This window comes from Nerophis ophidion, linkage group LG07, assembly GCF_033978795.1.
Source record: "Nerophis ophidion isolate RoL-2023_Sa linkage group LG07, RoL_Noph_v1.0, whole genome shotgun sequence".
NCBI lineage: Eukaryota > Metazoa > Chordata > Actinopteri > Syngnathiformes > Syngnathidae > Nerophis > Nerophis ophidion.
The window spans coordinates 30,539,575-30,557,142 of record NC_084617.1 but is presented as its reverse complement, the minus strand read 5'-3'; the positions used below and the strand labels follow the sequence as shown (position 1 = coordinate 30,557,142).

Below are 17,568 nucleotides of genomic sequence, written 5' to 3'. Positions count from 1 at the left end.
AGGTGTGCAAGATAATGCAGGTATTTCAGGTACACGACACAGGTGATCCAAATGGTGTGGATGATGACGATGACAAAATGATGGACGTGACGTAAATGATCAAAATGCTGAAATGATGCACATGACGGTCAAGAAAAAGTTTCCCCCTCCCAAGTTAACCTCCGCCCACCACCACCACCATTCCTTGCACCACCCCACCAGAGACAGACAGAGAGAAGTGAGAGACAGAGAGAGAGAGAGAGAGAGAGAGAGACAGACAGACAGAAAGAGACAGAGAGAGACAGACATAGAGAAAGAGAAAAAAAGAGACTGATAGACAGAAAAAGAGAGAGTGAGAGAGAGACGGAGAGAGAGAGACAAAGAGAGACAAAGAGAGAGAGAGAGAGAGAAAGAGAAAGAGAGAGAGAGAAAGAGGAAGAGAGAGAGAGAGAGAGACAGAGAGAGAGAGAGAGAGAGAGAGAGAGCTGTTTTCATTGACAGAGTAGAAGTCACACAAACTGAGTAAAAGTGAATCCTTTGCTGGATGTACAGAAGATGAAAGTGCAAAAAAATCTAGTATTGATACCAACCTAAACATCGATACCATTCAGCGGTATCTTACCTGTTACACAGGAAGTCTATCTCTGTGTTTCTCTCGCCTTCCATCTTGTAGTAAACACATGAGTGTCTCTTAGTCTCTTCCTCCAGACTCTCATCTGCTTGGGCCTCCACATCCTTCGTAAGCTCCTCCAGTTCATGCACCCTGCAACACAACAGTTACACATCTGTTACACAACAATTTGACATCATATACTCTGTAACAACAGTTACACATCTGTTACACAACAGTTTCACATCATATACTCTGTAACAATTACGCATTTGTAACACAACAATTTCACATCATATACTCTGTAACTGAGGGAACTCTCCTGAATGAATTAATAAAGTACTATCTATCTACACATTTGTAACACAACAATTTCACATCATCTATCTATGTACACATTTGTAACACAACAATGTCACATCATATACTCTAACAACAATTACACATCTGTAACACAACAATTACACATCATGCACCTTGTAACATACCAGTTACACATATGTAACAACAATTACACATCATGTAACAACAATTACACATATATAACACAACAATTACACATCATGTAACAGCAGTTACACATCAATATCTAATGTAACTTAGATATTGGGTTTCACTATGTAAAGCGCTTTGAGTCACTAGAGAAAAGCGCTATATAAATATAACTCACTTCACTAATTCACATGTAACAACAGTTACACATAAGTAACAGTAACACCTCATTTAACAACAGTTACACATCTGTAGCACAACAATTACACATCATGCACCTTGTAACAGACGAGTTATACATCTGCAACAACAATTACACATCATGTAACAACAGTTACACGTCTGAAACACAACAATTACCGGTACACATAATGCACCTTGTAACAGACCAGTTACACATCTGTAACACAACAATTACACATCATGTAACAACAGTTGCACATCTGTAACAACAATTACACACATCCTATATGATGTTTAACACTTTTAATGATAAGGATGTTAAACTTTAGTCAAGTCTATAAATAAAGTATATATATAAAATAAAAGTTAAATAAAAGTTACTTTTAACTTCATGTATATAAAATTTAATGTTTAACTTTCAACTTTAACTTTATATGTCCATCTGTGACATTATTGCCATCAGTCATCAAAACAAAAATGGTGAATAGAGAAAAGGTGACAACAAATGAAAATACCACAAGACAATAATATAAACTACAGAAACTTTAAACGACAGCACAACAAATACAAACAACACAACACCATAATATAAAACTATAACATAAAGGAGGCAATGGACACAACAGACATGATAGCGGAGCAAGTAATGGCAACATACCAACATCCTGAACGTTGTATTTTGTATTATTGACAAAGTGAAACACATTATTCATGACTAAAAAGTGGTCACACTTTACTTACTTTTCCAACCTCTTTCATTACACACTTTTCTACTTTCCGTCCAAAGTCGGTGAATCGCCAAAACCTGTCCGCTGTCACTTCCGTTGTGTCTTTGTATTGTCGTGCAATGACATTATGCTGTTGTGTTGTGTCTTTGTAGTATCGTGCAAAAGCTTTATGCTGTTGTGTTGTCTTTGTATTGTGTTATGTCTTAATGTTGTTGTGTTATATTAATATGTTTTGGTTTCATGTTGTCGTGTTATTTTAATGTGTTTTGGTTTCATGTTTTCGTGTTATATTAATGTGTTTTGGCTTTATGTTGTCGAGTTATGTGTTATATTGTGTTGTGTCTGTGTATTGTATTTTGGCGTAATGTTGTCGTGTTATATTAATGGATTTTGGCTTCAGGTTGTGTTATGGCTTTATGTTGTTGTGTTATGTGTTATATTAATGTGTTTGTTGGTTGGTGTCAGTGATCTTAGCTTGTTAGTGGCAACTAAAAGTCCACATTTTAAATCCATTCACGTATCTCTCAATCTACCTCATTTACTGTGGGGAAGTAAGTGTAATCGTGCCAGACCTCAAATAAATCATTAGAGCAGGGGTGTCAAACTCAAATACAGAGTGGGCCAAAATTTAAAACTGAACAAAGCCGCGGGGTCAAGGTTGAACAAATTAACCTTTTAATAGGGACCCAAACAAGTTTTGCATTGAACATTGAACAAGCAAGGCTTGTATACAGTAACTTTATAGTGACATGCAAAATCCAGTTTCAAATAATAATAATAATTAAAAAATATCAATGGCATCCATCCATCCATCCATTTTCAACCGCTTATTCCCTTTCGGGGTCGCGGGGGGCGCTGGCGCCTATCTCAGCTACAATCGGGCGGAAGGCAGGGTACACCCTGGACAAGTCGCCACCTCATCACAGGGCCAACACAGACAGACAGACAACATTCACACTCACATTCACACACTAGGGCCAATTTGGTGTTGCCAATCAATCAACCTATCCCCAAGTGCATGTCTTTGGAAGTACAATTTAAATACAAATTGAATGCCTCTTTTCTATTTGCAGCCTTCTGAGGTAAATATCAAAATATATTGTAGCGTAACGAAAGAGTTAGTGCTGCAAGGGGTTCTGGTTATTTGTTCTGTTGTGTTTGTTATGTTACAGTGCAGATGTTCTACCGAAATGTGTTTGTCATTCTTGTTTGGTGTGAGTTCACAGTGTGGCGCATATTTGTGACAGTGTTAAAGTTGTTTATACGGCCACCCTCAGTGTGACCTGTATGGCTGTTGACCAAGTATGCCTTGCATTCACATATCTGTGTGTAATAGCCGCATATATTATGCGAGTGGGCCTGCACGCTGTTTGTATGGAGGAAATGCGGACGTGACGACAGGTTGTAGAGAATGCTAAAGGCAGTGCCTTTAAGGAACGCCCTCAATATTGTTGTCCGGGTGCAAATCGGAAGAATGCTTGCCCCGGGACATTTCCGGGAGGGGCACTGAACTTCGGGAGGATTGGCAGGTGTGAGAAATTGCGGCGTTACAGCGGCACTGCTGTTGTGTAATAACGGGGGGCCAGCTGTAATGTTAATTTGATATTGCCTCAAGGGCCAAATTAAATTACACGGCGGGCCAATTTGGCCCGCGGGCCAGAGTTTGACACCCATGCATTAGAGGGTGTCGAGAATGCATATATTTTTGATATATTTTGATGTTTCAGTATAACATTTTATTGTGTGATCACGCTATTGATACTTTTCCGCTCTGAAGATGTTTGTGCGGCCGGTATACTTCTGTTGCCTTATTATCTCTTATTCATTTCTATATTTGGTCCTCGAGTGTCTTGCACAAACATGATGGATCATTCTTCAAAAGGGAGGTGTGATTGAGTTCCGTTCCATGAAAGACACGATCCCTCTTCTTATCAGCAGGTGCAGCCCTCTCTATAAGTTAACTATAAGAGTTAACTTCTCTTGTCCTACTTTTAGACCTTGCTGTTGTTGCGGTGTATGGGTTGGTCTCCTAAAGCTTTATTAAAACCTGGCCAAGTACTATTCTGTCTCGATGGTCCTTTTTACTCAACATATATGTCATCCAAAAGAACTTGGGAGTGACCAGTGTGTTTTATTCCCTGAGGGGAAGACTGGGCTAGTGCGTCAAGGGCTAAAAATTAGCCAGATTTTTCTTTAAAAATAATTTACTTCCAGATGTGTGGATTGTAGGAGTGTAACGGTACGTGTATTTGTATTGAACCGTTTCGGTACAGGGGTTTCGGTTCGGTTCGGAGGTGTACCGAACGACACGGACATATTAAGTAGCGCACCGCACGTTGTGTAAACAATGCACATCGAGGTGCCATTAATTAATTTACATGGACCCCGACTTAAAAAAGTTGAAAAACTTTTTCGGGTGTTACCATTTAGTGGTCAATTGTACGGAATATGTACTGTACTGTGCAATCCACCAATTAAAGTTTCAAGCTATCAAAAAAACAACACACGGCATGCTAGCAACGACTGGGCTATGATAGACTGACCATACCTCCTCTTTTCACGGGATATGTCCTCTTTGTGGAGCTGTCCAGGTGGAGTTTCTTAAATGCCTCGAATGTCCGGCATTTTAAGTTAGGTTTGCGTGTATTTTCAATGTACGTTCAGGTTTAAGAAGGGGTTAAAAACCAAAATAAAAGTGCTGCACCCAGCAACACTCGTGAGGGAGGGGCAGAGACAGAGCGAGAGAGTTATGATAAACGCGCATGCGTCGCCAGGCTCTGCTTTTTACCCATAGATTTATCAGATTTTATTTTTTATTATCTATAGCAGGGGTGTCAAAAGTGTGCCCCGGAGGCCATTTGCGGCCCACAGCTAATGTTTTAGAGGCTCATGGCACATTCTAAAAATACTATTAAAGTAAACAAAAACTTAAACAAAAGTGAAATAAAAAAGCTTAAAGGCTAAATGTAATTTAGAAAAAGTTGCAACGTTGACTAATAAAACAAAACTGCTTTTTTTTCTTTCAAACTGTCATTGCTCAAAACATAATATTGAATCAAAATCAATGTTATTGTGAATTATTGACCTATCCATGTTTCCGATTACTTCACATCAAACATTCCACTAAGAAAAATATTTTTGGTGGAAGATTTAGCAAATTTGTTAAATAAATAATCCAAAAATGTATATTTTGCTCTTTTCTTACTGTACCGAAAATGAACCGAACCGTGACCTCTGAACCGAGGTACGTACCGAACCAAAATTTGTGTGTACCATTACACCCCTAGTGGATTGTGTTTAAGTTTGCAATGTACAAACTTCATTTTTTCTGTTGTGTTTTGTGCACAGAATCAATGAGCCACAGTGCCACTAAAAACTTACCTATGAACAAGTCTGGTGTTTTCTTGTTTGAGTTTAGATTTAAGGTATGCATTGGCCAGACTGTCGCTCTCCAGCTCTGTCACCTTCTTTTCCAGAAAACTCACCTGAAAAAGCCAGTTGATTGATCAATGTATATATTTAGATGTGCTAACTTGTACCAAATATGATCATCTTCAAAATATATCATGTCGTAAATTCTAAAAGTAAATGTGATTATTAAAAATACAGTGAGGCAAAAAAGTATTTTGTCAGCCACCGATTGTGCAAGTTCTCCCACTTAAAATAAGGACAGAGGTCGTCTGTAATTGTCATCATAGGTACACTTCAACTGTGAGAGACAGAATGTGAAAAATAAATACACGGATCAATCGTCCTGTCATCATAGGTACACTTCAACTGTGAGAGACAGAATGTGAAAAAAAATACACGGATCAATCGTCCTGTCATCATAGGTACACTTCAACTGTGAGAGACAGAATGTGAAAAAAAAATACACGGATCAATCGTCGCAGAAAAACAGCCCCAAAGCATGATGTTTCCACCCCCATGCTTCACAGTAGGTGTGGTGTTCTTGGGATGCAACTCAGTATTCTTCTTCCTCCAAACACGACGAGTTGAGTTTATACCAAAAAGTTCTATTTTGGTTTCATCTGACCACATGACATTCTCCCAATCCTCTGCTGTATCATCCATGTATCCATTTTGGTATAAACTCAACTCGTCGTGTTTGGAGGAAAAAGAATACTGAGTTGCATCCCAAGAACACCATACCTACTGTGAAGCATGGAGGTGGAAACATCATGCTTTGGGGCTGTTTTTCTGCTAAGGGGACAGGACGATTGATCCGTGTTAAGGAAAGAATGAATGGGGCCATGTATCGTGAGATTTTGAGCCAAAACCTCCTTCCATCAGTGAGAGCTTTGAATGGTTGACCAAATACTTATTTTCCACCATAACTTACAAATAAATTCTTAAAAATTCGTACAATGTGAATTCCTGGATTTTTTTTCACATTCTGTCTCTCACAGTTGAAGTGTACCTATGATGAAAATTACAGACCTCTGTCATCATTTTAAGTGGGATAACTCGCACAATCAGTGGCTGACTAAATACTTTTTTGCCCCACAGTAAGCAAGAGAACGATACAAAAAATTCCCGCAGAAGTTTTGATAGGCCTGCTATCTGTGCCTGGATCTCTGGTCGGGGGTCGTCGGAAGCCGCCGTACTTTGAGTTTTGAGTGTCCGAATTCGTGAGTTTTAGGTGTAACTGTACAAAACGAGTTACAAAGCTACCCTAAAACATGCGCACATTAAAATGCTAACACTTAGCATGTGTGCTAACGATGGCATGCTAACACATAGAATGTCTCACATATCAAGTTATATGACTCAAAGGTATGTGACTGCGGAAATAGAGAAAAAAGTGTAAAATTGGATGAAAAAGTTAGCATGCCTAAGTTAGCTTGCTAACAATAACCATTTTACTTTGACACTGAAATCTAAGATTTAGAACTTGAAAGAAACAACATAATGTAAGGATCCATCCAAATATTGATAACGATATGAAAATGTCATATCACGGTTATCGTTGTCCTCGTGGTATTGTTGAATGTACTCAAAAAGTATTTATACATAAATCATTTGACCAAGTGATTTTTTTTGTACTAACTAAAATAAATAGACGCACTGTTAGAAAATTCACAATTTTTCCACTGATAGTGTTTTAGTATATTATAATTTTTAATAGCTAAGCTTTTATTCTTTCCAATATTTTTTAGTACTGTAGCACTTTATAAATTATTTAAATGAAAAGTGTGTAAAAAATCTAATCCATTATTATTTTTGGCAGGCGTTAAGGCATCCTACTCTGTTCAGTGCTCTTTAAAGGCAACATAAAAACACCTGCGTCTGGTAACCTTCTGAGTTGAGAACGATTACTCTGTTCTAAGAGAGTATTTTCCGATCCGATCTGTCGCTCGGCTTTTTGTTATGCTTCAAGGTTCATCATTCGAGTTACGAGCAAATTTTCCACTGGTAGTAATTGTCCAGAGATCGACACAATCCTTCCTCCATCCGACCAGTGGAACTAAGAACATGAGTGAGAAGATGAAGGCGAAGAAGAAAAAGTTCCCCTTACCAGAAAAGAAAACCACTAAAAACATGTCCCACCATGTAGCAGCCTTTGCACGGCGCCTCTCCGAAGCAGAAATCAGCCTCACCGCCAAAACAACATCCACACAGCGGACAATAATCCATTAAAATAAGGAGAAGCTGATGAATAGTCTGCATGACATGTTTCACTTCCTTATTTTCTCCTGACTCCACAAACTGGACAATTGAACATTAACTTTGCTCACTAGGTCTTTCGCTATTTTAACAGGAATGCACCTTAGTGTCATATGTTTTAGTATTCCACTAATGCTAATTGTATGTTATTGCTAGCATAGTACTGTTAGCATGCTCGCTTTTTTGCTAATTTTGCAGGTATATACCTCAGCGTCAAATATTTTGTTACTTGAGGAATGATAGCTGTTAACATGCTAGCGTTACTATGCTGGCTTTTTTGTGGTTACTTTTGTAAGTACACACCTCAGTCATATTTTGGTACTTGATGCATGGTAATGTTAGCAGGCTAGCATTTTCAACACATTTTTCAGGTACACACTTCAAAGTAATATTTTTGGTACTTGACGGTTAGTTTTTAAGCCTGTAGTTTCGCAAATTCAACAGGTATGCACCTCAGTGTCTTTTGTTTTAGTATTCCACGAACGCTAATTGAATGCTATTGTTGGCATAGTACTGTTAGCATGCTAGTTTTTTTTTTGCTAATTCTGCAGGTTTTTACCTCAGCGTAAAATATTTTGTTACTTGAGGAATGATAGCTGTTAACATGCTAGCGTTACTATGCTGGCTTTTTTTGTGGTTAATTTTGTAGGTACACACCTCAGTCATATTTTGGTACTTGACACATGCTAATGTTAATGCATTTTCAACACATTTTCAGGTTTCAGTAACATATTTTGGTACTTGACAGTGTTACAGTTAGATTTTTAGACTGTATTTTCGCTAACTCAACAGGTATGCACCTCAGTGTCATATGTTTGAGTATTCCACTATTGCTAATAGTACTGTTAGCATGCTAGCTTTTTTTTAGCTCTTTTTGTTTATATTTACAATTACTTGACGCTATCTGGCCAGCATGCTAACTGTTAGCATTTCAGTTCCGCTTTGGCTCTTCAGCATTCACATTAAATTTCTACCGAAAACTTTTTTTTCTAGTTCTTTGAAAAAAAATCTATATATATTATATTTGTAGTTTTGAAGGTGAAAACTACAAAGCATTCTTTAATTTTTCAGTCTGTGAACCTCAGTGGAAAAAGTTTGGGCACACAAAATATGTCCTGCACCTTCACACTATTTTATTTGTTTCAGACATTTTGAAAATGAGCACTTTTCTTTGCTTTTAGTATTTTAAACATTTTCAACTGATTTTCCGCAATGCATATTACAAACTTTTCAAAAAACTTTGAATGAGTCAATACCTTGTGAGTGATGTTAAGATCACAGCTGTCGGCTAACAGATCTTCGGTGCTTCCCTGACTGCAATCCAACACGCTGTGGTTGGCCTGGAACAGTTGACTGCAAGACAAAAAGACAGGAAAAATTTGTCATTCTTGTATAAAAAAGGTTTAATCTTAATGTGTTATCTTATATTTTTATTTTTTTATGCATTCTAACACGTAAAGTACAAGGTGGCTAACGCGTCAGCTAAAGGGAGTACACTATTGTGTCCATAATGTTCTTTAAAAAACATTCGAAAAGCACCACTAATCCTTCATTTACATCTTGTGACCTGAATATTAACAAGTATTAGCAATTTTGTTATTATATGTGCTCATAGAGGAATTACTTTTAGTGGCACCATGTTAACATATTGACATATTGAGCTGCTGCATCGCCTCTGAGTTGGTGAAAGTTAATTCTAGATGATAGATAATGCCTCTCACCTGGATAGTAGAAGGTTTTGGACATAAACCCACAAGTTGGTTAACTTTGACATCCAATTTAGACCCAGGGAAAGAAAATACACCCATGTTTTAGATTAGATTAGATTAGATTTGATAGTACTTTATTTATTCCGTCAGGAGAGTTCCTTCAGGAAAATTACAAATTTCAGCACAATCTCATTCAAGATCAAACAAAGATTACAGGGAGACAGAACAGGATCGGTGACGGGGAGGAGGGGGGGGAATGGGAGAAAAAAATAGAAGATTAAAATAAAATTAAAAAATCGGTCTTAGCCTGGGCCCTGGAGAGGGGGTGCAGACTGAGGCCAAGGGAAAAAAACATCTCATAGCCATAGTACACATCCCTCTTACATGTGTGTAGGAGGGAAACATCAAACATCAAAGAACACAGAGGACATTAAAGACATTAAAGCAGCAGATACAACCAGAAACTTCTACATACAGCTATGAAAAAAAAGTAAAAGAAACATATCCACTGTGGTGGCCTCTGCGGTGTTCCATGCCATCGTCTGCTGGGGTGGAGGGAGCATGGCCAGAGACAGGAGCAGACCCAACAAAGCAACCAAGACAGCCGACTCCACTTTCAGCCAGTGTCCAGTCCGCATGGATGAGCGATGATACGTCCAAGGAGACTGTGGTGTCCGATACCTGCTCACCCAGCCAAGACACGGCGAAGCCTCTCCGTCCCAGCGCTCAGTGCTAGCGCCGCAGCCCTGTCCCCCCATCCGCATCTCCTCCAGTCCCTTCAAACCGACTCCGGTGTGGCAGACACCCAGCAGCTGGTCTCCATGGCCAAAAGGCTCCCGGGAGGCAGATCCAGAAGTCCACAAAAAAAAGCACCACAGAGGTCACGAAAGTGCCACCCCTTGTCACACAGTCCCTAAGGGTCCCGGACCAAAAGGCAAAAAAAATATAATAACACATGGAAACAAGAGGGAAACACAAAAGGATGACACAAGAGCACAGAGCTCCTGCCAACAGCAGCCACTACAGCAGCGCCATCTTGGAAAAAAAAAAAAACCTTTGTGAGTGCTATGATTAATTGTTGATGTAAAGAGGAAGATATAAACATCCCAGTGAGAGCAGCCATTGTACAATAATTGATTGTTTTATTATGTTCGTATATCTTGTTTAGCACTTAGCAATACTGCTACATGATGTTTAGTGTTTGACTAAGGACACAGCACACAGCTTCCAAAACTTGTAGTTCAACCTGCTTACAGTATTGTATAGTCTTACATAAGGATTGTGAATGATATACAGCATTCCCCCCTAAAAAGTGCAGTTCTCGTTTAAGAATAAATGTTTTTCATGTTGTACCTTTTTCAGATCCTGTATTTGGCGTGGTGTTCGAGACTACATTTAGACTGCAGTACAAAGTGGCCCAAATCAGATATTTTCGAAATCGGACTGTTTACACTGCAAGTAAAATTGATCGTTAACAGACTACGGTATAAACGCACACAGCCCAAAAGTGGCTTCAATGCGGCACCAAAGTGGCTCCGATGTGGCCCCGACGTCACTTGCATGCAATATTGGATAAAGTGCAAACAAAGGAAGTTGACCAGATTCAGTAAATGAACAAGAAAGTAGCTACTACTACTACAAAATTAAATGCAGTGTAGTGTGCAGTGTGAAATGTTTTAAAAGTAGCAATGCAGGGTTTCCTGCAGCGCTTTGTTGTTAAGGCAGCCGCCTTAACAACAAAGGGCCACGGCCTAAACTAAAGTCTTAACAAGCTACTGCGCTTAGTTCGGCCTCTGCCTCTGTCAGTACGTCTCTGCAGCACCCAGCATTGTCCCACCAACAGAACCATCTGATTGGTTACACGCAGAGCGGTAACAGCCAATCAGCAGTGCGTATTCAGAGTGCATGTTACAGCCAATCAGCAGTGCGCATTCAGAGTACATGTAACAGCCAATCAGCAGTGCGTATTCAGAGCTAATGGAGTCAGTGCTCAGGCAGGCAGAGAGGAGAGACGGTGGTGTGAGCAGAAAGGTGTTTAGCCGGTGAGCATAATGCAGCTGACTCTCTCCAAAATATAATAAACACTTCCAAGTCAACAACTGGTATCATCACTATGAGCCCGTTGACGTCCTAGAAACATAAGCGGCAGCTCAGCTCCCTCGCAGTCCTTGAGGTGAAGGCGTATTGGCTTTTAGCTTTTATGCAGCTAATTTTTATGTGACAGTTATTATAATATCTTGTGTGACATCATGCACAAAAGTGCACTTTATTTGTTTTAAAATATTGTAATGGCATTCTGTACAAAAAGTGCACTTTAATTTAGTGCTGTTTTGATGTCATCTTAGTGACATCATGCATAAAAGTGCATTAATAGCTTGTTTTAAAATGTCTCTAACAACCTTGCCCTTTCTGTTTTGAAATGACATGAATGTTTGTGCCACTGTTTAATAATACAATTTTGGTAAATTGACTTAGTTGTGATTTCTCTCTCTGCATGAAAGTTGAAAATAAGCATATATTAATGCAGTATGAACAAGAATGTTTTAATGTAGACACATAGAATCATCAAACTGGTGTGATTATATGCATCAAGTGTTCATTCAAAGCTAAGGCAAAATATTGAGGTATACATCATGTATCGTGACATGTCTTAAAAATATTGAGATATTAATAAAAGGCCATATCGCCCAGCCCTAGTATATAGTCATTTTTGTCATGAAAAATGGCAGCAAAAACAAAAGTGTTCCGTTTATATTTTGGCTGAGTGGTAGGTAAATAAATATATTATGCCGATCTTGAATCTACTAAAAACCAACCACAATATCGATGCAAACGCAACAATGGCCGCACAACAAACACACATTGGGCAAAACAAGGAGCAATTTCCTTTAAGCAAGCTAAAGTGTCTCTATAACTGTCCTAGGAAAATCAACTATATTGAATATTTAAGTTTTTTTTTTACATTTCTATTGAGCTAGCATGTTTGACAGCCCTAAAATACAACGAATGAAAATGAGAAACTCACCGTCCAAATGCTGTGCTGGTTATCTTCCTGTTTGGGCTGAAACACAAGACAAGAAAAAAGGAAACAATTAGTTTTATTTTAAAGCACTACACTTTTTAAGGATTTGGATGGTTTTTGGAGGATAAATATTTGGGGTTTTGGCACCAGCCGCTATTTTAGATCCGAACAGTCTAAGCCTAAGACTTTAGATCTGACCAAGCTAAGTCTAAGACTTTAGATGTGACCAAGAAATATATATATATATATATATATATATATATATATATATATATATATATATATATTAGAGCTGCAAATCTTTGGGTGTCCCACGATTCGATTCAATATCGATTCTTGGGGTCGCGATTCGATAATATATCGATTTTTTTCGATTTAACGCGATTCTCGATTCAAAAACGATATTTTTCCGATTCAAAACGATTCTGTATTCATTCAATACATAGGATTTCAGCAGGATCCACCCTAGTCTGCTGACATGCGAGCAAAGTAGTAGATTTAAAAAAAAAAAAAAACTTTTATAATTGTAGAGGAAAATGTTTTATCAACTGATTGCAATAATGTAAATTTGTTTTAACTATTAAATGAACCAAAAATATGACTTATTTTATCTTTGTGAAAACATTGGACACAGTGTGTTGTCAAGCTTATGAGATGCGATGCAAGTGTAAGCCACTGTGGCACTTTTGTTCTTTTTTTTAATTTTTTATAAATGTCTAATGATAATGTCAATGAGGAATTTTTAATCACTGATATGCCTAAATGATAACTAATATTGATACTGTTGTTGATAATATTCCTTTTTGTTTCACTACTTTTGGTTTGTTCTGTGTCGTGTTTGTGTCTCCTCAATTGCTCTGTTTATTGTAGTTATGTGTGTTGCTGGGTCAGGTTTGGTTTTGGAATTCGATTGCATTGTTATGGTGTTGCTGTGTATTGGTTTGTTGGATTGATAAAAAAATATATATATATATATATTTTTTTTTTTAAACGAGAATTGATTCTGAATCGCACAATGTGAGAATCGCGATTCGTATTCGAATCGATTTTTCCCCACACCCCTAATATATATATATATATATATATATATATATATATATATATATATATATATATATATACAGTATATAAGCTAACCGAGCTTGAGTTGCTGTAGCTAACCTGCTATGCTAACCCAACCCCTCAATCTTACATTGAGCGTTTAGAAAATTACTTTAAAAAAAGTAAATAATTATAGTTATTTGTTCCTTTTTTTGAAAAGTAATGAAATTACTCACGGAATTACTCTAACAAATGTAATAATAATTATATAATTAATTACAAAGTAGAAGTAACATGTACGTAACTTTAAAAAAAATAATATCTGGCATATGAAGTTGAGTTGTTTTATGATAGCAGTGTGTGTGTGGTGTGTGTGCCTTTAAAAGACGGTGCTTGTTGCTAAGTGACTTGTGATGTCAGCGCCCAGACAGAGCTGCAGGAGCTCAGCTGTAATGGTTAGCTCAGACTCAGTTTGCGGGCAGTGACGGAAGCTCTGATGAATCTTTTCCACTGCGTTGTGTTAGCATGAGCTAATAAAGAGATTGGATCTGCTTCCATGGCTGCAGTCTCCTTGTCCACAAACAGGTTTTGCATACTTGCCAACCCTCCCGGATTTTCCAGGAGACTCCCGGAATTCAGCGCCTCTCCCGAAAACCTCCCGGGACAAATTTTCTCCCGAAATTCAGGCGGGACTCAATGTTGTGACCCTCTTAAACAGGACAATACTGCCATCTACTGTACATAGAATATAATGTAAATATATTCTACATTTAATTGCAGTCAAGGAACATGCATTAGGGAGTCTGTTCTGAAGCCCACAGTAAAGAGACGTAACTTCATCATGTCGCCTGGTTATTGACTCCAACCCAATATATTACACCGTCGACGAGCAAAATGAAGAAATACGCTTGCAAGTTCCAGAACAATTGGAAACAATAATTTCAGTTTATCCAGGAGAGTTCGAAGGGGAAGGGGTATGTTGCCTGTGAATTTTGTAGAACAGACTTCTCCATTAAACACGGTGGCCAAACGGATATTCTCAGCCATGAACGGTCAGTCAGTGAAGCACAAAGCGTCCGCAGCGCAGCATCGTTCACAACCCAGTATTATGGCCCACCTCGCAAAATGGAGACCCGATGGTGTATCTTATGCTGAGACAAAGATGGCTATGCTGATAGCTGGAAGCAACATCCCGTTCTCATTCGCGGATGTCTACAACAAATACGTGAAGGATGTTCCCGGATTCGGAGATTGCTCGCCAGTACGAAAATGGCAGAACAAAGGTTAGTGTTGTTGTTTTTTTTAGTAACCAGCAAGCACAGTACAGTTAGTAGAACAACTGTGTTTTTATTACTGTGTATTTGATAGGTACCGTCGGAAAACCAACTGTTTCTTTTATTAATATATATAATAAAATAAATATATATAGCTAGAATTCACGGAAAGTATTTCATACATATATACATATATATATATATATATATATGAAATACTCGAGTTGGTGAATTATACGCCACCCCTCTTAACCACGCCCCCCGTCCCAACCACGCATCCGCCCCACCCCGCCGACCACACCCCCCAACTCCCGAAATCGGAGGTCTCAAGGTTGGCAAGTATGGGTTATTGTAGGATTGCAAGTTTGCTACTTCAATCATCCATTTGTTGTGCATCATGCCCTCGAAGTAGTACTGTGTGCATGTACTTATATGTAGTGTTGTTTGCTGTGTGATGCTGCAATTGTTTACCCTAGAGTCATAAAACCTGCTATGTGACACTTGTTAACTGCTAGCATGCTAATGTTAGCATGCTAGCATACTAATATTAACATGCTTACTTTTTAGCTAACTTTACTTTTTTTCTCTAATTATACAGTCATATACCTTACATTCATTTAAACTGGTATGTGACACATGCTAATTGGTAGCATGCTAACATTAGAGTACTCCCTTTTTTTTAGATAAATTTACACATTTTTCGGTTTTTCCCTAGCCATACACCTTATAGTCATGTAACTTGGTATGTTACACAAGCTAACTGTTAGCTTGCTAACATTAATGTGATAACTTTTTGAGCTAGTTTTGAAATTGTTTACCCCATAGTTATATAACTTGGTATTTGACACTTGTTAACTGTTAGCATGAAAATGATAGCTTGCTAGCAAGCTAATTTAAGCATGCTAACTTTTTCATCTAATTTTTACACCTTTTTCTATTTCCGCAGCCATATAACTTAGAGACATATCACTTGATATGTGAGACATGCTAACTGTTAGCATGCCATCGTTAGCACACATGCTAACTGTTAGGTTTTTAATGTACACATGCTAATGTTTTAGTCTGGCTCTGTAGCTTGTTTTGTACAGTTACAACTAAAACTCACGGATTCGGACACTCGGCACCATCTTAAAAGTACAGCGGCTTCCGGTGACCCCTGGCCAGAGGTCCAGGGCACAGATAGCAGGCCCATCATAATTTACGCGGGAATTTTGTAGTTTGATATCAAGCTCATTTTAGTGTGTAGTTCCGTTTGTTGCTTTCATTGGTAAACAGTTACATCCTGCATTGAACTTGTCGTTCTTCTGACGCTGTCTCGTTGACATAAAATCACATCAAACGTAATGAATGTATCGCTAATAGCGTTGTAACGTACATAAAAGTAATTAGATTAAGTAACGCCATTATACGGAACACTGTTTACATTCTTGAACGTGATAAATGTTATTTCCTTCAGCAAGTGCCCACTTACAAGGTTTATGTGAAAAGTACTGAATATTATTTAATAAAATAAGTGATCTTGTATAGGGGATAATTTGTGTCTTTTTACTGAAAGCTTTTTTTTTTTTTTTTTTTTTACACAGAATTTATGTCACTGATGAGGCTTGTCCATGGTGTGAGTGAACGCAGCTGGGCTAGGCTCCAGCACCCCCACGATATTAAATGGATAGATGGATGGAATGTTTTGTGAAGTGAATTTTCTATTTATACTGACAATTTCATTGAGTTTACATTTGTGCGCAAAATGTGTGTGTTTAAAATGAGTGCATAAATATTTGTGCAGCAATCAATCCTGTCTCAGAACCAGCCAATGAGGTGCTTCAGTCTTAATTTATCTTAAGATTTAAAGGCATTTGACTTTTTTTCTGGACTGAATTTCTAAACACATACGTTTTTTTTACAAAGAAATTGTCAGCATAATTTGATGTAAAAAATTCAGTTCACATATTTCAAATGCCATCCATCCATCCATTTTCTACCGCTTATTCCCTTTGAGGTCGCGGGGAGCGCTGGCGCCGATCTCAGCTACAATCGGGCAGAAGGCGGCGTACATCCTGGACAAGTCGCCACCTCATCGCAGGGCCAACACAGATAAACAGACAACATTCACACTCACATTCACACACTAGGGACAATTTAGTGTTGCCAATCAACCTATCCCCAGGTGCATGTCTTTGGAGGTGGGAGGAAGCCGGAGTATTCACGGGGAGGACATGCAAACTCCAAACAGAAAGCTCCCAAGCCTCGGATTGAACCCTGACAACTCAGGACCTTCATATTGTGAGGCAGATGCACTAACCCCTCTCCCACCGTGAAGCCATATTTCAAATGCAAAACATGTATTTACATGAATTCAGGGTCAGAAAAAAAAGACACAAATTAACCTCTGTAATTTTGCCATCACATATCTGTATGTAGCTCCTGCAGTCCTGGGTTCAAATCCAGGCTCGGGATCTTTCTGTGTGGAGTTTGCATGTTCTCCCCGTGAATGCGTGGGTTCTCTCCGGGTACTCAGGCTTCCTCCCACTTCCAAAGACATGCACCTGGGGATAGGTTGATTGGCAACACTAAATTGGACCTAGTGTGTGAATGTGAGTGTGAATGTTGTCTGTCTATCTGTGTTGGCCCTGCGATGAGGTAGCGACTTGTCCAGGGTGTACCCTGCCTTCCGCCCGATTGTAGCTGAGATAGGCGCCAGCGCCCCCCGCGACCCCGAAAGGGAATAAGCGGTAGAAAATGGATGGATAGATAACTATACAAGTCTCGAATTTTAACTTTTTAAGGTCAAGGCAAGTGTTGCCTTAAAGGAGGGCTCATATTATAGGGCACCAAGGTAATTTAGAGGGGCACCAAGGCAAACATT

General features: G+C 38.6%; 1 protein-coding gene across 1 annotated transcript in view; it reads right to left on the bottom strand.

The window, feature by feature from the left end:
• rab11fip4a (RAB11 family interacting protein 4 (class II) a) overlaps window positions 1–17,568 on the bottom strand; it is a 73,132-nt gene that overhangs the window by 15,834 nt on the left and 39,730 nt on the right. The window contains exons 7-10 of the mRNA XM_061905925.1: window positions 12,394–12,429; window positions 8,916–9,012; window positions 5,374–5,477; window positions 602–742 (exon numbers count right to left, since the gene is read on the bottom strand). Coding sequence (XP_061761909.1) covers window positions 602–742; window positions 5,374–5,477; window positions 8,916–9,012; window positions 12,394–12,429 — 378 coding nt within the window. The remainder of the gene's footprint in view (window positions 1–601; window positions 743–5,373; window positions 5,478–8,915; window positions 9,013–12,393; window positions 12,430–17,568) is intronic.